The 25,648-nt window shown below is 51.3% G+C and overlaps 1 protein-coding gene across 2 annotated transcripts; it reads left to right on the top strand.

The window, feature by feature from the left end:
• The first annotated feature begins 1,319 nt into the window (after positions 1-1,319).
• On the top strand, positions 1,320-25,648 carry Slc43a1 (solute carrier family 43 member 1). Of its 2 annotated transcripts, none has more exons than XM_075984683.1 (15): positions 1,320-1,447; positions 2,570-2,736; positions 11,089-11,266; positions 11,364-11,419; positions 11,524-11,600; positions 14,219-14,311; positions 16,171-16,304; positions 17,221-17,399; positions 18,560-18,706; positions 18,819-18,854; positions 18,981-19,134; positions 21,106-21,247; positions 21,679-21,752; positions 23,423-23,546; positions 24,948-25,648. In XM_075984683.1, exons 1-15 carry the CDS (start codon positions 1,332-1,334, stop codon positions 25,092-25,094), a joined length of 1,824 nt encoding a protein of 607 aa, XP_075840798.1. In that variant the 5' UTR covers positions 1,320-1,331; the 3' UTR covers positions 25,095-25,648. The 2 variants fall into 2 exon arrangements, with proteins under 2 accessions (XP_075840798.1, XP_075840799.1); XM_075984684.1 differs by lacking the exon at positions 1,320-1,447 and adding an exon at positions 2,070-2,231.

Here is a 25,648-nt window from a genome sequence, read left to right as displayed (position 1 = left end):
AGTCAGGATTCCACATAACCCAGGCTGGTAACCCAGGCTGGCCTCTAACCAGCAGTTTGAAGATGACCTTGAACTTCTGACCCCTTCCACCTCCACATCTCCTTTGTTAGGATTAGAGACTTTGGATAGACCCTCGAGGCTCAGGCATACTAAGCAAGCACTGTACCAAGTGAGCCATGTCCCCAGCCCTACAGTTTCTCCTCTCTCTCTCTCTCTCTCTCTCTCTCTCTCTCTCTCTCTCTCTCTCTCTCTCTCTCTCTCTCTCTCTCTCTCTCTCTCTTTCTTTTCCGGAGACAGGGTTTCTCTACATAGTCTTGGCCATCCTGAAACTGGCTCTGTAGAGCAGGCTGTCTGACCAGGAACTCAGAGACTTCTGCCTCCCAAGTTCAGGGATTAAAGGTGTGCGCCACCACCGCCTCGTTTTGTACACTTAATGCGCTGAATTGACCCGCATCTGCACTCTCCTTCAGCACAACTGTTTCCTTAATCTGCACCATTGTCCTCGTAGGTACTGAATACCTTCCCTGTTTTACAGACGAGGAACTTGAGGCCAGGTGGGGATGAACGATTTACCAAAATCAATCACTTGTCGACCAGAAGTGCCTGACCATTGAGTCTTGGGAAATAACAAGGACAACAGTCGCAACAATTAAAACTGCGCTCAGGTGTACCCAGCGTTACAGTGGCATCCTGATTCCAGCTCCTCTCGACAGGCAGGCAAATTCTACTGCCATCCCACTGTGTAGCGAAGGAAACTGAGCTCCGAGAGGTTAAGTGGCCCAGAGTATCCCAAGTTAGTCAGTTTTCAAAATGCAGACTCGAAATTGAAGCATATAAACTCTCAGAAGAAAACACTCCTCTTAATTTCACAGTTCAAAACCCCATCCAAGCCTTTCCCAGCATCCAGACTAACTCCAGTCAAATATTGGGTTGTTTTGAACAAAGATACAGAGAATGCTGTCAAACGTTAGTTCAAGGGGTCAACAGAGATGGTGCGGGGGTCGAGAGTGGAAATTTAGGCGCCCCGGTCTAATTGGGTAAGAAGAGTATCTGGGGACCAACAGGCGAGTCACGTGTGAGTGAAACTCGACCTAAGGGGAGGGGAAGGGAAGGGAACCCCCGCCCCCACCTTGGGGCGCCGCTCTGGACGCCTGTAAATACAACAATCAACTCGGCCGATCGGTAGTCCATGCCCCGGCTTCCCGGCTTCCCGGCTCTGTGGCGCCCGGACGGTTCCCAGGTCTACCGCCTCTTTCGAGGGCGCAGACGAGGAGAGATCGGCAGGCTCCGAGGCCCGCTGGGTCTGGCACGCCCGGAAGACCCCCGCGTGGATGCGACTTGGCATTGGGATCCTGGGTCTCCGGCGATCCGGAGTGTGGGAGCGCCGCGGAGGCTCTGCGTTACACCGGGTGTCAGCGGCTGCGGAAGGCAAGTTTGCCGGGGACAGGTGAGCAGTTGGTGCAGCTCAAAGTTACCCAGCCACATTTGCAGGTCCCCTCGAAGCGCCCGTTACCTGAGACACTGGGCATATTGTCCCCTCTCTCCGATCCCTCCATTCTTCTAGTCCACTCTGTTTAGAGCCACAGTTGTCACTTTGGGAAGGGACCTCCGGGAATCACTGAATCGAAAGCCCCATTTTACAGATGAGAAGCTTGACCACCCTCTGGAGAAGGGGCTAGCGTCTCCTTCCCCTTCGTCTTTCTAGCTTGCTGTTCCCTGTGTGCCCTCTCTCCGCGTGCCTGGGTCTCGCCTCCCTTGTTGGCGGTGGCGACCGCGGCCCGGGCGAACTCCGATTTCTACGTTCCCTTTGGTAAACACACCCGCCCGCCAGCCATCCCACTCTCCGCCACTGTCCTTATAAAGTCTGCAGGCACAGGATTTCCTGCCGGAGCCGCAGCCCTCTCCCCGGGACCGAAGGGCTGGCGGGTTCCCAGGCGCGCGGCGGAGTGAGGGGCGCGCGGGGGCGCCACGGGGCCCGCCCAGGGTCTCCCTCCACGTGGCAGCTTTGGGGTTGGCCCAGGAGACCGGAGGGACACGAGCGCCGGCTGTGGCGAGCGGGAGGAGTTTTTCTACCCGGGCCCTGAAGAGGAGGAGTAGAATGAAAGGCGTAACAAGAAGAGAGGGTCTCGGGCTAGCCCCAGACTTCCCTTTCCGCCTCCTGCCCGCTTCTGAGAGTTCAATCTGGCGCCAGAGGCTGGCTAGGCGTGGGTCAGCGGTGGCTACAGAGCACGGTCCGCCCCTTGCTGACTTTGGAAGACTTTGGGAACTTGGGGTTTGGCTCCAGGAGCGGGCTCTGTGCGCTCTGGCCCGGGTAGATGAGCCCGGCAGCGCGCCAGGAAGTTGCTTCGCTCTTTCTAGTTCCTGATAGTGCCCTGCGGGCCAGTGGCGCGTTCGCCCCTGGCACTGCCAGAGCGCGCGGAGCCAGCTCCGCAGCACCGGGCTCTATGGGACCCCCATGAGGGCTCCATCTCGGGTTGGCTCCGGGGGTCTCGGGAGCCACCATGATGGAGTACCCTTCTCAAGGGCCGCTAGGAAGCCCTTCTTCTCTCAGCGCTCTGTTTCTCTGCAGAGTTTCGGCCACCATGGCCCCCACGCTGAAGCAGGCGTACGGCAGGCGCTGGTGGATGGCTTGCACCGCTGTGCTGGAGAATCTCTTCTTCTCCGCGGTGCTCCTGGGCTGGGCCTCCCTGCTGATCATGCTCAAGAAGGAAGGCTTCTATTCCAGTCTGTGCCCAGGTATATCTGAGAAGGGTTTGGGATTGGGGGTGAGGACCGCGAGGAACGGTAGAAGAGAGGAGGTAGGAAGTTGGAAAACAAGGACAGGTGGTCAGGCGTAGACAAAGCAGTGCTGCCCAAGACTGGAACTCTGGGCAAATAGGAATTGGACAGCCTCACTTCTTGACTTCTTCCAACTTCATGTGCCCACTCCGTTAGGATTCTTTGATTCAGTGGTCCCTGAATGCCGGTGTCCTGCTGGTCATCCAAGTCCCTAGACTGCCTTTGACAACCTCCAGTCTCTAGAGTAGTATGTAGATTCTTTGAAGTGCTGTACCTACGTGGGTAAGAGTTAAACCCAGGTCTTTTGCATGCTAGCAAGCATTGAGCGACATCACCAACACATAAGAGAGTTCTTATGAGACCAAGCAGAGGCACACAAACGGGAGTATGAAGGGCCTGCACTCTTGGCCTTTTCAGGACCTTGGAGTCCCGAGTTTAACAAATCACTCATTTGCATACAGTTAACAGCTCTGTTTCCTCTAGAAGGGATATCGGTGGTGGATTTCTGGTTTTCTAGTAAATCAACTTGGTCTCGTGGAGTGGGAATCCTAAACTCTTTGAGAACAGTAACTGCAGCCAAAGCCCTACTGCCTGCATCCGGGAGGTGGGGGGTGGGGCGGGGCTCCTAACTTGGTGGCTAGGACTCGGTGGATATTTGTGGATATTTTTCTTTCCCGGATAGGAGAGTGCTGTCCTCAGCAAAGGAGCTGTGTGGGGGTGCGGTTTGGTGTGTCTCCCTCTGTCCCTTTTCCCGCCTCCGCCATGTTGTAGAGCAAGCATGGAAGGGATTTCGATCCCAGCTTCCACCTCATTTAACCAGTGAGTCCCTTACAAATTGAGCATCCATTACCTAGGGACATTAGTAATATCTGCCCGTTGGATGTCCGCGAGACTCAACAATACTTGGCAACTGTAAACGTCCTTCTGGCTTCCTCAGCTCAACCCTTGCCGCATAGCTTATATGGAGAGTGGGGAAGGTCTGAAAGCCATCTCCTCGAGGGTGGAGGTGGGAAGGTCGTGATATCTGTTCTTATTTGCAGCACCAGCTATACCGTGGAGGCTGCCCCACCCCTGCCAAAATTATCTCTAAGGAAGCAATGGGTTGCACCCAAGTATGGCACCCTGCCCCTGTGGTTGGCCCCAGTTACCAAGGGCTGGGACTGGAGATGAGGGAGTTAGCATCAGCCTAGGAAGTCAGTAGGAAGACTGAGGTGGGATGATAGGCATTCTGGGAGGGTTGAGACGACCCAGTGAGAGGGGACCTTAGAAATGGAGGACCACCCCACAAACTCAAATCCCTCTGAGTTTTTCCTGGAGACTAAAGAGAACCTTTCTTTTATTGCCTGGTGGCCTTGATGTCTGCTATAACCCATGCAGTGGCTTCTTCCTGACTTCTGCACCTGGAGGTAGTAGGGTTTCACTCTACTGAAAAATTACCTTGTACATTTTTGGTGATGTTTGACATATTGATACATTCCAGTATTCATTACAACAGCCAATATTTACATTTCTACCACTCCCAAGACTTTTAAGGGCCTACAATTATATCTAAATCCCTCATTTAAGACATACAATATAAGCCAGATGGTGGTAATGCATGCCTTTAACCCCAGCACTCGGGAGGCAGGGGCAGACCAATCTCTAAGTCTGAGGCCAGCCTGGTCTACATAGTGAGTTCCAAGGCAACCAAAGCTACACAGAGAAACCCTGTCTCTAAAAACCAAACCAAAACATACAATACAATAGGTTCTAGTGTATTCGGTCTCACATAGTCACCCCATAATTTAGAGCATTTACGTTATCAACCCTTTACCCATTAGCAGCACCAGCCCCCCTGTTTTCTCTCCAGGCAACCACTTGTCTGCTTTCTGTTGTAGGTTGGCTGTGACGAATACCAGCTATACCTATTCGGAACATTTCCTATAAATGGAATCTTGTCTTTGTGGCTGGTTTCTTTCACTTTGCCTAACATCTTCTTGGTTCACCCTTTGTCCACATACAAGCTAAGCTCTTTTTTTTAAAATTATAGCTAACTCTCCATCATGTGTACTGATGACTTTTCTTTATTAGCTGATAAGCACCTGGGCTATTTTCACTTTTTGGGTTGTGAAGGCTAATCCTCCTGTGCCTATGTATTTATTTTGGAGTGACTCACTGGGTTATGAAGGTGACCTTAATGTGTTTCGAAATGAGTCCCATGTTTTAAATTCTCACCAGCAGCGTATGAGGGGTTCCAGTCGCTCCACATCCCCAATAGTGGTTGTTTCTAAGTAGTGTTATTTGCTTGTTTATTTTCTAGAGCTTGGGCTCTGGGCCTTACGTGTGCTAAGCACTGAGCTGCTGAGCTGTCTTCCTCGTCCTGTCTTTCCCTTATTGAAGTGTACGAGTTCTTTATATATCTCAGTCGTTTTTGTAGTTTTCTTTTACTTCTTTCTTTTTTCTTTTTAAACGTTGGTGTTTTTCTTTTTGCGTATGTGTATCTGTTTCGAATGTTGTTAAAATCCTATTTGCCTATTTTTTTTATTCTGCTACTCCATCCTGTTTAAGAAACTGTTGACTCAATTTAAGGTCACAAAAATCTGCACCTGTGTTTTCTTAGTTTTGTGGTTTGGGCTCTTGCGTTTAGATCCTTGATCTTATGAGGTACCGACATGATGTTTTGAGTTGCTCAAAGGCGGGTGTGTGGTTGAGGCTGGTTGTTTGTGGTAAACTAAGTGAACGCTTGTCATTTTCTCCCAGAGCGGGTTTGTTCCTTTTTAGAAAGCAGCAGACAGCGCCTCTCCCCAGCTCCTCGTTTCAGGGGCTCTGCAGGCTGGTGGATGGGATGGCGCGTACCTCCGTTCTGTCTTGCTCCTGCTGTCTGATCAGAAGCACCCCTTTCTGCTTCCTGGTGCCTCACCCATCGTGAGTCCTCACTGACCTCTCTAGGAGATGCAGACTCTCTGCAATCCTCCTCCTCTTCTGGCTTTTGCAATCCTCTGTCCCCGCTCCCATTATGATCCTTGAGCCTTAGGCATAGGGGTTGTGAGGTGGATGTAAATGAGGCAGCACATGGCTGCTTGTTTTCTGCGTTTTCATTGATCGTGATTTTCTGTAATGGCCCCCACCTGCACAACTGCTGTTTTTCTTGCCGCAGAATAACACGCGACTCAAAAGGTGCCCTTTAACAAACAGTTGAAGAACTCAGCAAATGCCAAGCTCATAACTGAGGTTGATATTAGTACAGGCTTTGGGGTTTCTTGGTCACACTGTATGTTTTGGGGACCTTCCCCCCAATCTCTGGGGTGGGAGCTAATGGGGACGGTTACTTAAAATTTAGTCAGGGCCATCTCAGTTCATGACACACTAATAACAAAACAAAACAGCGCTGCAGCCATTAAATATTTACTCTCCGTTAGGTCTTCAGATCTCATTGTAAACCCCATTTTGGGGAGAGAAACCTGCACCTGGGGGATGCTAAGCAATTCACCTAAGGTCACCCAGCTGGTAAGGAAGAGAACAAGGGGTGCGCCCTAGCAAGTGCTCAGCTGTGGGCTCCGCTCTTAATACCTCTAGGTGTGTGAGGATTCACTTCCGCTCTGAACAAAGAACTTCATTACAGAGCCTCATGAAATAGCTTGTATGTCCCAACCACCAATAGCTGACGATCGTGTCCAGCTGGCTTAGTTGCTGTTCTATTGTTATAAAGAGACACCGTAACCAAGGTAACTTACAAAAGAAAGCCCTTAATTGGGGACCTGCTTATAGTTTAAGAGGGCGAATCCATGGCCATTATGGCGGGGAGTCCGGCAGCAGGCAGGCAGGGCATTGGAGCAGTAGCTGAGAGCTCACATCTGACCCACAAGCAGGAGGCAGAGAGAGACAGGCTAAGTCTGGCTGGAGTTTTTGAAACCTCTAAGTTCACCCCAAGTTACCCACCTCCTAACCCTTCCCAAACTGATCTACCTACAGGGAAGCAAATATCCAAATACCATTCCCATTCAAACCACCGCATTCCGCTGCTTGCTCCCTTGACTTAGGGCCGCATCATAATACAAAATGCATTCAGTCCAACTTCAGAAGTCCTCGTGGTCTATAACAGTCTCGACATTTAAAGTCTCTTCTGAGATTCAAGGCAGTCTCTTACCTGTAACCCCTGTAAACTCAAACCCCTGTAAACTTCCACACGCAATGGCACAGAATACTTATTGCCATTCCCAAAAGGAGGCAAGGGGCATGGTGAGGAGATACTGGACCAGAGTGAGACTGAAACCCGGCAGGGCAAACTCCAAATCCTATAACCTCATGCGGCTTACACAGGGCTCTTCCGATCTCCCGCCATCTTCCCTCTTTGTTGACTGTATCCTGCTTCTCTGTCTTGGGCTGGTTCCACTCCCTGTTGGCAGCTTTCCTTGGCAGACATCCCATCCATGGCTCGGGAATCTCCAACAGCTTGGGGTCTCCAGTGCAGCCAGGCTTCCCTTTTGTAGCTTTCATGAAATGCTCTCTCTGGGCCTCCAGGTAGAGACTTCCTAGCACGCGCTGGGGCTCAGTGACTTTCCTTAACAAAAGAGAATGATTCAGCGAAGTATTTACCACTATCCTTGAACCCTGGACTTGAGGCTGCCAAACTCTGCTGGTGCTGGAACCCGGCCCCCTCCTTAAATTACATTTGCATTCGGTGGCTTTGACTCCTTGGTGCTTTTTGGGCGTCAGGCCCCTCAGGTCTTTTCCTTTCACAGGCTGCAGGACTAGCTGGGTGGGGTCTCACTCTGAGGGGACCACTCCTTTTACTTCACTTAGCATCAGGCCTGTCTTTAAACTTCTTATCTCTAACGGAGCACAGTCCTTGAGACTCCAACATCACGTTCCCAGTGCCATAGACAAGACTTAACCAGCTAGAACTTTGTCCAATACCAGCAGGAAAATAACATAAGGAGGCAAACATGGATTAGGAGACAGGGAAAATCATTTTCAGTTTGCTCTGCATGTACGGTCCTCAGCCCATCCTCAGATCCAGGGGTCTCGGGTCATTGTCCCCATTTCAGAGGTGGGGGCTCAGAGGATTTCAACAGCATAGCTAGTGAGGCCAGAACTTCATTAGAGGTGCATGCTTACCCATGATCTATTTCCCAGGGTCTCTCAGACATGATCATTTATTTACAAACCCCCTTTGGAGTTCCTGTGTGCCTTAGTTACTGTTATTTAAAGTGTGATATAACCTTTGGTTTGATGTTGTATACACACACATATGTATATATAGTCCTGAGAAATACATATATTCATGCATGTTTCTAATGCACAAGTAACTAATAACTGGAACCTCAGAATTCATTCCACATACTACCTAACCCCAATTTGAAAGGCCCTGTTGCGTGCACGGCCAACTGTGTTGTGCGTAGGTCACCCAGCTAACAAGGAGCAAACAAGAGCTGGAGCATAGAGGTGGAGACTCCTTTCCCTTGGTTGTCAACCCAGCAGCCTCACTCGCTCACTGGGTGCCTTCACTTTCCTCCTCTCAGGCGTTATCCGTCTGTGAAAATGGGGCAGCTGGATGCCGGACTTATTCTGCTGTGCGTCTCCTGGACGCAAGTTCTTTAACCAGTCACTCAGAGTGATTGGGTTTCAGGAGCCAGCTCATATTGAACTCCCAAGAAGCTGACTGATTACAGCAGAAAAAAAATTACATCTTAGCGGGCCTTGAGCAGCCGTCAGCAGCCTGCTGGGCTGGGTACCTGGAGCGGGGTACACGTATTCACTGGCATTAGAAGATACTTGGGAAAGATTCCAAGCTGGCCTCTGGGACAGCTGGCATGGTGGTGTGACGAATCTGTGCTGCTGGCTCTGGGTCACTGTAGGCCGCTGGGTGGCTGAGTACTTTTGCTTCCGGGAGCCTCATCATCTGCATACAGACCTCTGTATTAACTTTTTAGGGTTGTGGTAAAGATAGAGTTTTGGCCTGGCACAAAGTAGGTGTTTTCTGCGAACGCGTGGGATTACATGGGAGGATGCAAACTCGTGGAATTACCTGAGAGGAGACTTGTCATTTGATGGTGAAATTATCTAACTCAGGGGCTACGGATTCAGCTGCCATGTAAGGGCAGGAGGATGGTTATAAATGAGGCCAGCAGGGCAGGTGTGAGGTAGCTAGCTAGCATCCAGGAGCTGTGAGACAGACATAAACCTGTTCAAAAGAGAACAGTCCTGGTGGAAGAGGAGGCCAGAAACAGCTAGATCTTTCTGGCTTTCTCTCCCTTCCTCCTCTCTCTTTCATCCTCTCTTTTTACTATATTGCTCAGATTGGCCCAGAACTCCTGGGCTCCAGCGATCTTGCCTCAGCCTCCCAAGAAGCCAGGACTGTGGTTGCATCCCACCATGTCCAGCTGAGGTTCCCAAATTCCTAAGAACTAGAAATCTGGATTTCTTTTTAACGTGATGCTCAACCCAAGTTACTGGTGGTCTACCAAAACATGGGTAGTGAGAGAATCGGGGTGGTCACCCGTTTGTGGCCTTTGGTCTGACTTCTCCTTCTGCCCCAACACAGTGCTGTGGAGTAATCAGAATACACCCACGTGGACAAACCCAGTGGAGAAGTGGGTGGCATTCACAAAGATAGCGAAGGAAGGAGGTTAGCGTGAACCTCAAAGGCTGAGTGGTCGAACCCCTAAGTCCTTTCTCCAGGTGTCCTAGCCCTGGCCCTAGCCTCCCAAGGTAGTTGGTACTGCCCAAGGCAGTTCCTTTCCTGGTAGCCTGCTCTTCAGATCTGACCCATCTTTATGTTCTTTCTATGCTAACACACAGATCTCATTACCTACTGCTACCTGTAGGTCCTTTGACAGCTCAAGGTTACTTGAAGTCGGGGTCAAGGGCCACCCTCTTTCCCAGCACCCAGGTACAGCCCTGTCCCTTCACAGAGCTCACCACACGTTTGTATTTTTAGTTAATGATTCTCTCTCTCTCTCTCTCTCTCTCTCTCTCTCTCTCTCTCTCTCTCAGAAAAATCTCACACATAGCTTAGGCTGGTCTGGAACTCACTATGTAGCTCAGGCTGACTGCAGGGCTATCCTCCTGCTTCACCCTCCTCAGGGCTGGGATTACATTCATGGGTCACTACAAACAGCCCTCCTCCCCTCTAAACAGCATCCATTCATTCCCTGTCTCAAACCTTTGCAGAACTTCCAGTCTCAGGGTGTGATCCGGTGGGTCTGTGTTCAACCTTATTGTCAGCTATTTCTGGAGCTCTGGAATGGGCCTCAGTCCTTTCCCCTGGGCCAGGAACTGTGCAGAAACTCTCTCCCTTGTCTCCAGCTGAGGCTGCTTGTTCTCTGCCCTTGTTAATAGACAAGGAGCCTGAGGCATCCACGGAGGGAGTCAGGTGGGCAGTGGGAATGGAGATCCTGTTTGGCCTGTCTCCTAGGTAATGCCCTGTTTTCCCCTGGCAGCACAACCCAGAAACAGTTTGGAGGTAGCCAGCCACCTCATGGCTCAATGCACAGAGTTAAGTCAAGTCACCCTCTGTCCCCGCTCCTGGCTCTTTGCTTTACCTTGTCCCAGTTCCCAAGCTCACAGCTGAAGGGCCCCAAATGTCGCACTTTGGTCTCATCATGTGGGGGATGGAATGTTTTATTCATGGACCCTTGGAAGGTTGTTGTGACTCACAGGATCTGTGCAGAGCAGTGCCTGGAACACAGTTTAATGCTAGATAGTAAATGCTGAATACTGAATCCGAAACAGGACTAGCTGTTGCTATCAATATCACTTATTGAGGCTTCCCTACTTTTTATGTGCATTCCTGTTACGTGCATTAGAGAACGAGCCCCTGATTTTGCCTTCTCATTTGGGGTGTTCTCCACTGGTGCTCCCAAGCGACATCACAACCTGGTACACATTTTGCTGTCCACGTTCTCAGTTGAGCTTGTTGAAGCCTCGGATTGAGAATGTGTGTGGGGCCGGGTGATGGTGGCACACGCCTTTAATCCCAGCACTCGGGAGGCAGAGGCAGGCGGATCTCTGGGAATTCAAGACCAGCCTGGTCTACAGAGCTAGTTCCAGGACAGGCTCCAAAGCCACAAAGAAACCCTGTCTCGAAAAACAAAAACAAAACAAAAAAAAAAGAGAATGTGTGTGGTTCTCTCTAGGCCAGATGCTAAACTGCTCTCACTCTTGGGCTCTTTTCCCATCCCAGACAGAGCATGTGGGACTTGGCATTAACTCTAGGAACCCCTGGTTAGTTCAGGCCAAGGCTTCAATCGGTAGGCAGGACCCCTGGGCCAGGCTGTTTTCCTGTTTCTGTTGAGCAAGCTGAGCCCTCCCATCCCCCCACCCCCGCAGCCGAGAACAGGACCAACACCACCCAAGATGAACCGCACCAGTGGCCGAGCTGTGACCAGCAGGACAAGATGCTCAATCTGGGTTTCACCATTGGCTCCTTCCTGCTAAGTGCTACCACACTGCCTCTGGGGATTCTCATGGACCGTTTTGGGCCCCGGCCCCTGCGCTTGGTGGGCAGGTGAGGTGGCTGGATTGTGGGGCGATGCCGGGCCAGAAAGATGATGCAGGGGATGGGAGGCTAATAAATTATACCGCACTTTTCTGTGCCCTTGCAGTGCCTGCTTTGCCGCATCCTGCACCCTTATGGCCTTGGCCTCTCGGGACACTAACGGTGAGCCGTCTGTTCTCTCTAGAATGGGTGGGGATCAAGGTGGGCTTTGACGCCATGGCTCCACAAATGCCCTCATCCGTCCTTCTCTCTCTCTCTCTTCCCAGTCCTGTCTCCGTTGATATTCCTGGCACTATCCCTGAATGGGTTTGCTGGCATCTGCCTAACGTTTACCTCACTCACTGTGAGTATGACGGACACGTCCGGGCAGCCATCCAGGCACCTGGGAGTGGGCGGGGTTAGATGTGAGTGAAGGGTGGCTGGAGAGGCTGATTGGCAGTTAAGACCATTTGCTGTTCTTGCAAAGGACCAGAGTTTGGTTGCCAGCCCTCCCTAAGTCCTGCAGCAGCTCCCAACTGCCTTTAAGTCGAGCACCAGAGAAACTGACAACCCTCTTCTGGTCTCCAAGGGGACCACACACATGGCGCACACACAGATACACGCATATGCGTAAATAAAAATAACTGTAGAATCTGCCGAGAGGATGACTAGTAGCCAGATCAAGTGCCTGCGTGTCAAACCGTGCAGGTGGGGAGCTAACGGGAGGCACAGAGCTGTGTGTGGGTGAGGCTCTGTGTGTGTACTGAGCCCGTGAGCGTTGGTCGAGCTCTGTTCCTGCACAGAGTCTACAGTACAAACAGGACTATGTCCTCATCTCCCAGAAGCTTCCATATGGGGCTTAGGGAGGGGTGGAACAGAATAAGCAAGCACACTAATAAATCACGTCAACCGTCATAACTACTAGGAAGAAAACTCAGCTGGGTCAAGTGGTCGCGAGGTTGAAGGAGCAACTTAGCCGCGTGGACCTTTTGCCACATTCTGGGGAATGTTGTGAGAGAGCTTGAGAGGAAACAGGCATGTGCGAGGTTGTACTCGTATGAATTTACAAATAGTTAACTAGTTTTGACCCGCTTTCGTGTGACCCCGCCTATCACGTATCTGTGTGAGTTTGTTTTACCGTATTTATTTGTGGATGTCTGTGGATATACGGGTTAAAAGTTTAGCAGGGTGGCGGTGAGAAAGGAGAGGTCCCGTTGGGCCGTTTCTGGTTGTTTATCTCTGATGCGGCCAAACTGGATGTTTTGGCCCAATTTCTCATCCCAGCAGCTGCTTTTAACTGCAGCTGGGGACACATTTCACAACTTTCAAGGAAGCTGATCCCTTCCGATCCACCCTCTGTGCAGCAACCCCTTCCCGCTGTGCAAATTGACTCCGGTCTCTAAGTCTCTTCTGGGGCTGGAGCCGGAGGTTTGACCTGGACCCTGCCCTGGGTTGTGGAGGGGATTGGAGGGCCAGCCAGTCTGCGCTCCTCTTCCGGTCATCCCCTCATCTCCAGCCAATGGTATGGCCTGGCGCCTGCCACACCCCGCCCCTCCGCTTGTTGCCCTGACCCTGACCTGTTGCTGTTTCAGACCAGCAGTAGGCGCTAACTAAGGCAAATTGGCCAATCAGCTACCTCCTGGGTGAGCCTTTGGTTAGCTAGACTGAGGCTGAACCTCTTCGAGGGACAGGGATCTAAGTCCTAGCATCTTTCCCTTGCAGGGAGCATGGCAGAGAGAGGGCGCTAGGGAAACCTCTGCTCTAATGGGAGTTGCTTGGCCTCCCCTTACTTTATTCTCTTGGGATTGAGGATAACTCCTTTCTCTGTTTAAATATTTTACTTCCCATCGCTGTTTGGGTTTCCTTGACTGAGACGTTGTTCTTGTGACCTCTGTATGACATCTAAGGTCCCATCCAGCTATGTTGTCTCCTAACCCTGGAAGTCAGTGGGATTAAGAAAGGAGGATACAGATGATCTTGAGGACTTCGCCTTCCCTTTCTTGGAGGGCCTGGCACACTGTTAGTGAGCAGAACATATCACCATCAATTAATTCATTACTAGTGGGTGTTCTAGGACACCAGAGCTCCCACCAATTCATCCTTGCGTTCCTGGTCTTTCCATGATTTATCCTGGCTAAGCAGAGCCTGCAGGCTGTGGTATTCGGGCCCCAAGACCCAAGAGAGGATTATAGGTCATCTTTGTGTGATAGGGTCATCCACAGACACAGCCTCCATGGGGCCAGCTGAACTTGAGTCTTCTTCACTTCACAGCTTCAGTTTTCTCGTGTTAGAAACGAGTCGGCTTACATCAGTGTTTCTTTTAAAAAAACTTATTTGTGGGGTGGGAGGAGGGGGAGAAGAATGGGAGGAGGGGGAGGGAAATGGGAGGCTGGGAGGAGGTGGAAATTTGTTTTTTTTTCTTTCTTTTCTTTATTCTCCTTTTATCAATAAACAAAAGAAAAAAAAAGAAAAAAAACGTATTTGTTTATGTACATATATGTTTTGTCTACATGCATGTCAGTGCATGCAATATACATACCTAGTGACCTGCAGAGGCCAGAAGAGGCTATCAGATCTCTGGAACCGGAATTATGGACAGTTGTGAGCCACTCTGTGTGCATGTTGAGAATTGAGCTCAGTGAGCTCTCCTGCCCTAGATCAGGGTTTCTTCTTACCTGCTCTTGGGGGTTATCCAGGGGTCACTGAATAAAGGGGTCCCCTGAATAAAAACCCTGGGCAATTCTAGGAAGAATTCTAGGAAGAGACAAAGTTAAAACTTCTCTCTAGGGATATTTCTGGACCGCTTTTAGGTGCCCAAGGACTTTTCTGTAGGTCTTCTGGGGCCGCCCTTCCTGGAGCGCTCCTTGAGAAATGCCAGACTGGAGCCCCGAGCTTTTCTGTGGAGTGCTAAGACGCTAACACAGGGGAGCCTGGCATGATATTAGCATATCACCAGCTCACAGAGTTGCCCCTCTCCCTCAGCTGCCCAACATGTTCGGGAACTTGCGATCCACATTCATGGCCCTCATGATTGGTTCCTATGCGTCTTCAGCCATCACGTTCCCTGGAATCAAGGTATGGAACCTTTGGTAGGGCTGGGCTGTCATTTTCCTTCTTTCACTGTGCGTACGTGCATGTGTGTGTGTATGTGTGTGTGTGTGCACATCTGTACGTGTGTGTGCACGTCTGTGTGTGCGTGCGCGCATACACCTGTACATGTGTGTGTGCACGTCTGTGTGTGTGAGCGCGTGTCTGTGCGTGTGTGCACGAGCGTGTGTGTGCGAGTTTGTGTGTGTGTGTGCACTTATGCATGTCTGTACGTGTGTGCTTGTGTGTGCGCGCACACGTGTGCACGCCTGTGCGTGTGTGCACGCGTCTGTGTGTGAGTGTGTGTCTGTGCGTGTGTGCACGTGTGTGTGTTACAGTTGAACTAACTCATGCTTGCTCATGTGGCAGCTAGAGGTTGATATGGGGTCTCCTGTCGCTCTCTGTCTTGTTTTCTTCTTTTTTTAAAAAAAAATATTTATTTATTTATTTATTATGTATACAGCATTCCTTCCATGTATGCCTGCAGGCCAGAAGAGGGCACCAGACCCCATTACAGATGGTTGTGAGCCACCATATGGTTGCTGGGAATTGAACTCAGGACCTTTGGAAGAGCAGGCAATGCTCTTACCCTCTGAGCCGTCTCTCCAGCCCCCTCTGTCTTGTTTTCTAAGACAGAGTTTCTCACTGAACAAAGCTTATGGTTTCAGCTAGACTAGCAGGCCAGGAAGCCCTCTGGGGTCTGTGTGTTCCCACACCACAGCCCACACTGGGTTGCAGGTGTGTGCAGCCACACTCTGCCTTTACATGTATGATGGAGCCCCAGACTTTATCCACTGAACCATTTCCTTCATCCCCTGAGCTGTCTGTTTGCCTCGACACCGGAATTGGACGAGGCTGGGTGAGTGGTGCTTTTACATGGAGGAGGCCAGATATTTAGGCTGTATCTCCCTGCTGGAGAGGCCGAGTAACTTGGTCTAAGGTCACAAGGCAAGTCGGCCAGAGTAGATCCTGGTCAGGCCCGCCTGATGGGCCTGGGAACTGGAGGTCTGAGCTTTAAGCTCGGGTGTGTGTGGGGGAGGGGGGCGGCTCCTCGGTCAAGTTTGTCCGAGCAGCCTTTCCACCGGATCAGAGCTGATCTTGAGTTATTTTGTTAGTTTTATGGGCGTAGGAGTCCTATGTTATCCCTACGTGCTTAAGGGGTGCTGTTTATTGAAGCTTTGTCTTGCCCCCAGAAGGAAGGACACAAGGCCCAAATTCCAGGAAGAGTGGAGGTTTCTCCCACACAGTGACTTGAGCTCTCAGTAGGGGGCTGTCAGGAAAGACAATGGGAAACAATTCTCTTATCAGAGGGGCTGTCCCATCTGAACTAGATCCCAGCCCATGCAGAACCTGTTTGTTCTGGGGTAGAAACTTTCTGGATCACCCCACCTCTCTACTGCCTGTGCACCTGTGTGCACCTGGGAGCCGTGAGATAAGGCTTCTCAGGTTTGATTTGCCTCTCCGTGAGGAAATGTGCTAGCTAAACCCAGAACATTAATTTCCCTGTGCATATGATAGGAAACATTATTTTTGTTCAAAAAGTGAGCATTTCTAAGGAGTCATGGGCAAACACTGGGATTTCCCAGGCACGTTGAAGGAGTGGCGGACACCTTCAGTGCTTTGTAAGGATAATTCCACGCCCCCTTAGTGGAGCTCAGGTAAAGGAAGGGATGGGACAGCGGACTTTCTGGGTCTGACTTTCAATTTCTTGCTTTGGTTTCTCCGCCTGCACATTGGGTATAAGGAATGGGATGGAAGGGACCTTGGAGGCCCCAGTCCTCCAAGGGTTCTGCCTCTGTGGGGCCCGAGCAAGCTGGCTCCCTCCATGGCCTGTCCTTCTCCAACAGCTGATCTACGATGCTGGCGTGTCCTTCATGGTCATCATGTTCACTTGGTCTGGCCTGGCCTGTCTTATCTTTCTGAACTGTGCTCTCAACTGGCCCGCAGAAGCTTTTCCTGCCCCCGAGGAAGTTGATTACACGTGAGAGGCTGGGAGAGGAGGTTGGAGACTTGGATTCCTGTTCCCTGCCCCCTGCAGTAGAGGGTTGAAGCCAGGGCAGTGAGGATGTTATCGATAGAACCAGCTTTGCCCTTACACTTGGACTTCAAATTTGGTTTTGCAAATGGCCTCAGACTTTCCAGCTCTGCTTCTGCATCTGATCCACCGGCTGGCGGGTGTTTTTTTTTTTTTTATAGTAGAGCTGGCCCATAGTAGGTAGTCAACAAGTGCTTTGTTATTAAGGGTAATCTTCTCTGACTATGGAGGAGAAGGTCAGAGTGGGAGGCCCCACTCCCACTCCTGAATTAGTGTTAAGTGTCCCATGGACCCAAACAAGGCGCTGCCACGCTGCCAATTTAGCATACTGCTTTTTGTGGGGGCAGCCTGCATGCCAGCCTCTTCCAGTCCCCTTTCAGTTAACAGACAGCAGGAGGAGGTGCTGCAGAACCTAGCTCAGAAGGTAATAGTCACATAGCTGATATTACTGAGACCTGCTATCTGCCATAGACTATCTGCCATACGCTGTCCTGGCTGTGGGTTGGAAATGCTGTTATTAACACTATTAATGACAAACTGACTCGCTGAAGGTTCTAGCCTTGAAAAGAGGCGAGGCGAAGTTTGGATGGGACCTGGCTGAGCCGGTGTCTGAAGCTGCTATGCCACCTCCTCCATAGAAATAGACCAAGAGGAAAACACTCATCTGCCTTTCGGTGTCTGGATATCTGTATAAGCAGGTGTCCAAGCCAGGCTCTGAGCAAAGAGATGGGGGCAGCATTCGGAACTTATTTCTAGGAATGTCAGTGCTAGATAAAGAGGTGTTTATCTTGGACAGGCTGGGACGGTTGAAGTTTGGCTTTGCATGACTAGCTCTCATATGCTCTGGTCTGACTGTTGGCAGGAAGAAGATCAAACTCATTGGGCTAGCCTTGGACCATAAGGTCACAGGTGACCGCTTTTATACCCATGTAACCATTGTGGGCCAGCGGCTGAGCCAGAAGGCCCCCAGCCTGGAGGAAGGGGCTGATGCCTTTATTTCATCCCAGGATATCTCTGGAACTTCAGAAAAACATCACGAGAGTGAGTGTCTGGTCAGGTTTCCAGCCTAGGGGGGCAGGTAGGGTGCACCCTCATCCCTCCTTGGTCTTCACAACACCCTCTGTAGATGTAGATATGGGAGCCAAAGCTCAATGAGACCAGGGAAATTCAGATTCGGGGTACCCTGCTGGATCCTCTGGATGAGGACAGGACCTGTTGAGGCAGCTGAGTCTCTGCTCACTACTGAGCTTAATCTCTCGGCCAAGTCCGAGCTCTGAGACAGTGCCTTCCATGTCTGGCATGCCTACACCCCCTGCTGGCCATAGGAAGAGCTGCACTAACCTGAAGTTCACTTCCAAATGTACTTTAGCTCCTTCTGGGGCTCAGTGACTTGACTGGGGGTGGAGCATGCACCTTGGAGTGCAAGCTTGAGTCTTGCTTTCCTTGTATGACATCAACATTGGTCCTCACCCTCTCCTTCTTCATTTCTGAAACCATCACCCAACAGGGAGGTTAGTTATGAGGACCGGAAGACTCAATGGGCAATACAAGCTATTCATATATATAGTGCAGGATGGGTCCAGTCATAAGATTTATCATCCCCATTGCTCAATCTTACAGGAGGATGATTAAGAGTAGGAGACTGAGCTAGGCGGTGGTGGCTCACGCCTATAATCTCAGCACTTGGGAGGCAGAGACAGGTGGAACTCCGTGAGTTCAAGGCCAGCCTGGTCTACAAAGCGAGTTCCAGGCATCGGGACTGTTACACAGAGAAACCCTGTTTCAAAAAACAGACAGACAGACAGACAGACAGACAGACAGAGAGAAGCCAGGTTGCTCTGCTATTTCAGTCCTGTGAGCTCAGGCCAACCATTTATCTGCCTGGGGAGCAGTTTCCTCGCCTGCAACATGTGGGAAAGCCTGTCTCAAAAAGGGGAAAATTTTGATTTGGTAAAATAAAGCTTGTCATATATGTGGCTCAGAGCAGCTGCTTCATAGATGTTGGAAGCCTTTAGGTCACCTAACCGTGTTCTACAGAGGCTGTCACAGAGCTTAGCAGGATAGTGCGCCTGAACCTTTTGTCCCTCAAGAAGCTTGTTCCTCTCTAGAGTCCCACAGTCACCGTCTTAGCACTGCTAGACCCATGTAAGCTGGGAAACAGGAAGTCCGGGGGCTTGACTGCTAGCCCACTGTCTCCTCAGAGTCTGTTCCCTTTCGCAAGAGCCTCTGCTCCCCCATTTTTCTGTGGAGCCTCGTCACCATGTGCATGACCCAGCTGCGCGTCATATTCTACATGGCTGCCATGAACAAGATACTGGAGTTCCTTGTGGCTGGTGGCCGGGAGCATGGTGAGGCTCTTCGGAAAGCCTGCGTGGGCGGGGCCGGTGGGAGGGGCGGAGGGCGGGACTGGAGGGCCGGTTGGCTCAACTTTCCTACACCACGTCTTTCCTCTCCCCACAGAGCAGAACGAGCAAAGACAAAAGGTGGAAGAGACAGGTAGGGAGATGTCCCATGTCCCATTCCTTGGGGGTCAGAGGGAGGCTGTTTAAGCCTCGTCCCCCTCCGCTGGGGGTCGGGGGCTGAGCTGCTGGCGTCCTGACCCCCGCTTCTGTTCTTGCCCAGTTGAGTTCTACTCCTCCATCTTCGGAGTCATGCAGCTGCTGTGTCTTCTCACCTGCCCCCTCATTGGCTACATCATGGATTGGCGCATCAAGGACTGTGTGGATGATCCGACCGAGGGCGCCCTGCATGAGGGTGCTTCCTCCGGAGATCCCAGGTGACCCACAGGAGCCCAGGCAGCCTCTTGCCTTTCCTCCAGGCTTAGGCATATAGCATCCCACGTCATCCCAGGAGGTCCGAGACAGCACTTCCATATCTTGCAGATAGGGAAACAGGCTGGAGGAGGCTTGGCCTGTTTGGCATAAGGATGCCTCTAGGTGTGGGCTGGGAAGATGCTAGGCACTTTGCATCATTTCAGTCTCTAGCAGGTGAGTTCTTCATGGGCCCTCATGGGCAGATGAAGATGCTGAGACCTGGGTTGTACCACTAAGTAACCAGCCCGAGACCACACAGCAGGCTTCTGAACCGGTGTCCTAAAGCTCACATTCCTAAGCTTGTCTGAGCATGGTGACTTATGCCTGACATCCAAGCAGGAGGCTGAGACAGGAGGTTGCTATGATTTGAGGCCATCCTACATCATCATCTTTTGCCTACTTCAGCTATAGAGCGAGGCCCTGTTTGAAAACAAAGGCTAGGAAAAGGAAGGATTGGCCTGTCAGCTGTCCATGGCTGTGGAATGCACAGCCCTGTCTCCAAACAACAAATGTTGACTCTTCCCTACAGCCGCTGAGGGTATGGAGTCTGGGCATGCCCTAGTGTGATGGACTTGACCTGGGCTTTCTCATGAGGTTGTGTTCTGTCTTCCTGCCGGAGCTGTGCCATCCGAACCCTTCTGTGTCTGGGTTGGAGAACTGCTTCTGGGTTTGCTTGTATAACTGGACAAGAAGTTCAGGGCCTTCCAATGTGGCTTAAATTAGGGACACTTTTGGTATGGAAGGTGGCTTCCTGACAGAGTTCTGAGAAAGGGGAGAGCTGTTGTGTCTTCTGATACAGTCTGAGTGGTAACTGCCATCATTTCTGCCTCGTCTGTGGTTACAGAGTGAGTCTGGTGTTGCAGAGGAAGGCCCGGGGTTACCATGGGCATCTTGCCGGCTAAAGACTGAAATTGGGTCTTGAACTCAGAACTCCTGACTTTTTTTCCCTGAGAATGTGGGAGGGGGGATTAGGAGAAAAGCACCCAAGGATGGACCCAGTGGCTTCCCTTTGTTTCCTAGGCTCCAGCCTTCTCTCTTTACCTTCTGCTCTTGAGGTGCCAAGGCTCATTTGCAGAGGCCACCCTAGACAGACGGGCAGCCGGTGCTCACCCCAGCCTGCCTGCTGCCCTTCCTTCCCGAGCCAGCCCAGAGCTCTTGGTCATGCCAAAAAGATTTGAAAAATTTCTGGGGAGTCATGCCAAGCTTCAGTTCAGGCCGATGGGGAAGATGGTATGGGGAATCCCTTCTCCACCTTCCTGCCAATTCCTGGGTTTCTTTCTAGACATCCTGCATTCTGGGGGTGGGCCTGTAGATTTACACCCCCTCCATTTGTTGCTTGTCTAGTCAGGGAGGAAACCACACTTATGAAGAAATAGCTTTCTTTTTTCCAAGTGTGCGTGTGCAGGCATGAGTGTGCACTTGCACGTGGAGACCAGAGGACAACCTTGGCTGTTGGTCCTCAGGTGCTGCCCATGCGGGCTTTGTTTTTGGCATAGGTTCTCCCTGGAGGTTGTCCCGTAGGCTAGACTGGCTGGCAAGTGAGGTCCAGGGTCCCACCTACTCCACCTCCCCAAGAGTGAGTTTTCAGGTGCTACCACTTAACCCAGATTTATTTTTAGACACAGGCTAGCACTCATGTAGACCTGGCTGGCCTTGAATTCACAGCGCTCCACCTACCTCTGCTTCCTGAGTGCCAGAATTGAAGTGTATGCTATACCATTTTTTAATGGGATTTAAACATAAGAACTCAGATTCTTATGTTTGCAAGGCAAGCCCTTCACTGACCAAGCCATCTCTCTAGACAGAGAAACGGTTTTCTGCTGTGGTTGCTTTCCGAACTCTGCAGGCACACCAGCAGAGCTTGGCGCCAGGCTGGTACCAAGGAGCTTCCAGGAGTTCCAGGCAGCAACCAGTGACTTGCCTGCTCTTTTCAGGGACGGTACTACCACCAAGTTCACCAGACCACGCTACCGAAAGATCCAAAAGCTCACCAATGCCATCAACGCCTTCACCCTGACCAACATTCTGCTTGTGGGCTTTGGCATCATCTGCCTCATCAGCAACCTACACCTGCAGGTACCTGCTTTCCTCCACTCCTCCGTTTCTAGAGCTTCCCCCGTGGGGATGCTCTACCAGGGCCTGAACACTCCAGAAGCATCCCCTTTCCAGGTCTGCTTCCTGGGTTTTCCAGGAAGCCTGTCTTGTAGATTATATTGGTGGAGGTTGGGTCAATATTATGTTGGTGGAGGTTAGGCCAAGATTATGTTGGTGGGGGTTGTGTCAAGATTATGTTGGTGGACGTTGTGTCAATATTATTTTGGTGGGCGTTGTGTCAAGGTTATGTTGGTGGAGGTTGGGCCAAGATTATGTTGGTGGGCGTTGTGTCAAGATTGTGTTGGGGGTCGGGTCAGGGTAGAACTGTGTAAGTGGACCAGCAAAGCCCGTGTCCCTCTCCTCTCTTCCCTGATCTTTCTGACCGTCTTCTCTCTCTCTCTCTTGGGTTTCAGTTGGTGGCCTTTGTCCTACACACCGTAGTTCGTGGTTTCTTCCACTCGGCCTGCGGAGGTCTCTATGCTGCCGTGTAAGTCACTTGGACCATGTTGCCTTCTGGAGCTTTGCCTGAACAGTTAGGGATTCTTAGCCAGAGCCGAAAAGGCCACAACTTCCTCCAAAGCAGTCTTTCTCTTGGCCTTTCTTCGACTGTGAGAGGGAAAGTGATCATGGGAGCTCTTTGTATCTCATGGTGGGAGCTCAGTGAACACAGAGAGCCCACCATCTATTCACAGAGATGCCAAAATTATGATGTCTTTCTCAAAGAAAAGGGGAAAGTCTGGTCTAATGAACTTTTTGGCCCTGAGCCTGGGTTGAGGCCTCCTTCCCTGGGCCTGTCTTGTAGAGATTTCTTATAGCGTCCCAATGAACAATGCTGGTTTCCTTCTCTCTTCACGCCAACTGCAAGGTGCTGTTGAAAGAGTTCTCTGCACGGATCATGTCACACGGTGTCCTTTCCCTGGAAGGTTCTGGGTGGGTGCTTGGCTACACTTCCTTGTAGCCGTCTCAGCAGAGGGCAGCCCCTCTCCTTAATTGTCCCAGCCAGTGCCTCTCAGTTGCCTTTGAGGTCTTCTCTCTGGACACTCATCTGCAGGGTATTTGCCGTCCCTTGGGCTCCATCCTTCACAGATCCTGCCTCTGCTTTCCTGACCCTGACTGCCTCAGTGACACTCCAGCCCACTCTCATCTCAAGCACGGATCATTGCAAGGCTGCATCACCTCTAGCTGCTGCCTTCCCCGCTTTGTCTTTTGTTTGTTTTTGTGTTTTTGAGACTGGGTTTCCCTGTGTAACCCTGGTCATCATGAATCTCGCTCTGTATACCAGGCTAGCCTCGAACTCAGAGATGCTCCTGCCTTTCCCTCCCAAGTGCTGGGATTAAAGCCATGTGCCACCACCGCCCACCTCCTCACTCCCCTTTTAACACGAACTGGCTCACTAGGTAGGACCACCACTCTTGACATGACTTATGGTTTCCCGTCTCCTCTTGCTCCAGAGTTGGGCCAAAGTTCCCAAAGATCTGGGCCCAGGGTCTCGTTGCCACTTTCCTTTCCCTGTCTCCCTGTCTCTTTGCTTCAGCTTCAAGAGCCAACTTGTAAACAAACCCCAAGTATGTTCCTGTCTGTCTCTTCCTCCAGCTACCTGCAAGGTTTACAGGTTTCCCTCCTCAGCTTCTCCGGGGGCACATCTATTAGTCCTTGGTGTGACTGTCTCTGGCCGCCTCATCTACATTGCAAGCCCCTGGACCCCCTCAGTTCTCCACTTCTCCATTCAGCTTCCCTGCTTAGCTCTTAGGATTAACACGCTATGCATTTGTCTTGCTTATACCACCACTACGGCTACAAGATATCTGTCTGGTTCATGCTTTTCTCCAGTGCTTAGAACAGTGTCTCACGTAGGAGAAGCTCAGTAAACATTTATGAAAAGAATAACATAAAAACCCGGTGAGGCTTGTCCTCTCCCTGCTCTTGGTGAAGGAAGTGGGGCACAGAGAGGTTGACCACACAGACAGTAGGTAATTGAACTCAGCCTGCTGGTTCTGAAGTGACACAGACCCCAGAGGGTAGGGACCCAAGGGTACAGACTTGAATTCTTCAAGCAACATTCTTCCTGGCCAACAAGGAGTGATGTCTGGGGAGGGAGCAGGGTGGGTGCTGGGCTGAGAGGGGGTCCTGCCTCTGACTCTTGGCTGGCCCCCTCAGGTTCCCGTCCAATCACTTCGGGACACTGACAGGCCTTCAGTCCCTCATCAGTGCCGTGTTCGCTCTGCTGCAGCAGCTGCTCTTCATGGCCATGGTGGGACCTCTGCATGGAGACCCCTTCTGGGTGAGAGCTCAGGGGACCCTTCCTAGTACTGGGGAAGGGGCGGGGCTGGAATGTGCTAGAACCCCTCCAGGCATCTCGGCCAGCAGGTGCCTTGGAGATCCCTAATGTGGGCTTATCAGGATGCCTGTTCATCAGAATCCTCCCAGTCTCTGGTCAGCCTCTCTCTTGATCTGGTGCCCAGAGTCCGATTTTGTTCTATTTCGTTTTTCAAAAAGCTTTGTCATGTGTGTGGTAAGCATGCATGAGCATACTCATGCTTGAGTGTATGTGTGCACACGTGTGTGGAAGCCCCAGATGGACGCTGGGAGCACTCCTTGACTGCGCTGCCCCTTATATTCATTGAGGCAGGGTCTCTCAGTTGAACTCAGAGCTCAGCAATGTGGGTATCCAGTTACCTAGTTTTCTCCAGAGAACTAGAATAGAGGTGGACCACCATCCCACTCAGCATGTATATGCATTCGGGGGATCCGAACTCTGATCCTCGTTTATGTGCTGAAAGTGCTTTTTCCACCGCTCTATTTCCCCAGCCCCAGGATTTGGTTTTATTAGGTCCCAGTTAAGTTGTGTGCCCAGTTAAGCCCCGAGGACTGCACTCCGGTACCTCTCTGCCCGTTCATGTGGACTCGATGCTGTCCTTCTCTCTCAGTACTCTGGGAACAGGATCGGGAGGCTCAGCAGCAGGTGCCTGCTCCTGTATGAGGCCCCGAGGCACCACTGTGATTGTCAAGGCCCTTCCTTGCAGAACTCTCACCCACCTGACCCTGACTTCTGCTTGTGGGGCACCCAACCACGGGCCCCTCTTCTGAGAGAACTGTGACAAGTTACCCTCCCCCCGACTTGCTGAGGAGTTGCTGTGCCAAGCATGGCGGCCTTTTCTTTTTCTTCTCACTTAGTCTTTGCCACAGTAGACCCGTGAAGGGGATACCCAGCTGAGATGAGAGTCTTCGCCCAAAGTCACACATGAGTCAGGGAGTAGTGTGTGATTCACGGGAGCTCATGAAGGTCACAGTCCTGGGTGTGGCAAATCATCTGTGCTCCAGGCTGGCTAGATATCCACCCTGGTTCCTTTGACCATGCCAAAGACACTCTAGTGGGATCCTACTAGCCAGCATGAGCCAGGCTTCTGGTGCATAGATTCCTCCACTCCAGAGAGCGTGGCATGGTGGGGCATGACTGTCACTCCCTAGACATCGGTGTTCTCGCCTCAGCCCCTTTGCCGACCATCTGAGGTGCTGGTGAAGGAGTCACCACACCTATCTGCTGGGTCTGACCACATTTCTTTTGGTCCTGGAGTATAGATAGCTGCCCTGTCCTCCATGTTGGGTGTCTCAGGCAGGTCCCTGAAGAGGATGCACCCTGCTAGTCCTAATTTGGCTTTGTTCTTCTTTCCACGCTCCGAAGGTGAATCTGGGCCTCCTGATTCTCTCGTTCCTGGGATTCCTTCTGCCCTCCTACCTCTTCTACTACCGGTCCCGTCTCCAGAGACAGTATGCCGCCAGTTTGCCAGATCCACAGAAGGTGCTCAATGATTCCAAGGTGGCTACATAGACTCCTAAGGCTGAGGGACTCAGAGGACCAGCAACCAAGGCGTGATAAAGCAAAGGGAATGCCCCAGTGGCTTTCTGCCCACATCGTGTGAGTGGAGCCAAGGGGCCGAGGATTTATAAATACTAAGAGAGTTCTATTTTTGTAGGGCTTTGCAAAAAGGGAAACAAAACAAAACAAAAAAAAACAGCTCTTAAAAATATTCTCTAAAGCAAGCTGTCTACGAACGGAAGGCAGTGTCTATTCCAGTGTTATTGAGCCATCTTCTTGGACTGAAGGAAACCAGAGGTGGTGGGGGGGAGGCTGCCCTTTCTCCACATTTGTCCCAGGAGCCTCTGTGGGTACCGCCTTCTGAAGACTCATGGGATCGGTGAACAGTCTATCCTAAAATTCCAGCTGCCAAGTGTGCACACATCCCCCTATGCACACACACAGGCAACCTCTCCTGCAGGAGAGACTGACATGCTTGCTGTGTCCCCCTCGGGTGTGAGGGCTGGAGGGCGGGTCCCTCCCTGGTGCTGTTTCTTACAGGTCTTAGAGGAAATAAAAAGGGGAAT

Source organism: Microtus pennsylvanicus, chromosome 9 (genome assembly GCF_037038515.1).
Source record: "Microtus pennsylvanicus isolate mMicPen1 chromosome 9, mMicPen1.hap1, whole genome shotgun sequence".
NCBI lineage: Eukaryota > Metazoa > Chordata > Mammalia > Rodentia > Cricetidae > Microtus > Microtus pennsylvanicus.
The sequence above is the reverse complement of the archived record's forward strand: the minus strand, read 5'-3'. Positions and strand labels throughout refer to the sequence as shown.

Bases quoted from the DNA above. Each gene is read 5' to 3' on its own strand.
- Slc43a1 (XM_075984683.1), top strand. From the start codon at position 1,332: ATGCGACTTGGCATTGGGATCCTGGGTCTCCGGCGATCCGGAGTGTGG. The intron at 19,135-21,105 runs GTGACCCACAGG...TGCTCTTTTCAG, and splicing joins GCTTCCTCCGGAGATCCCAG to GGACGGTACTACCACCAAGT. The intron at 23,547-24,947 runs GTGAGAGCTCAG...CACGCTCCGAAG, and splicing joins TGCATGGAGACCCCTTCTGG to GTGAATCTGGGCCTCCTGAT.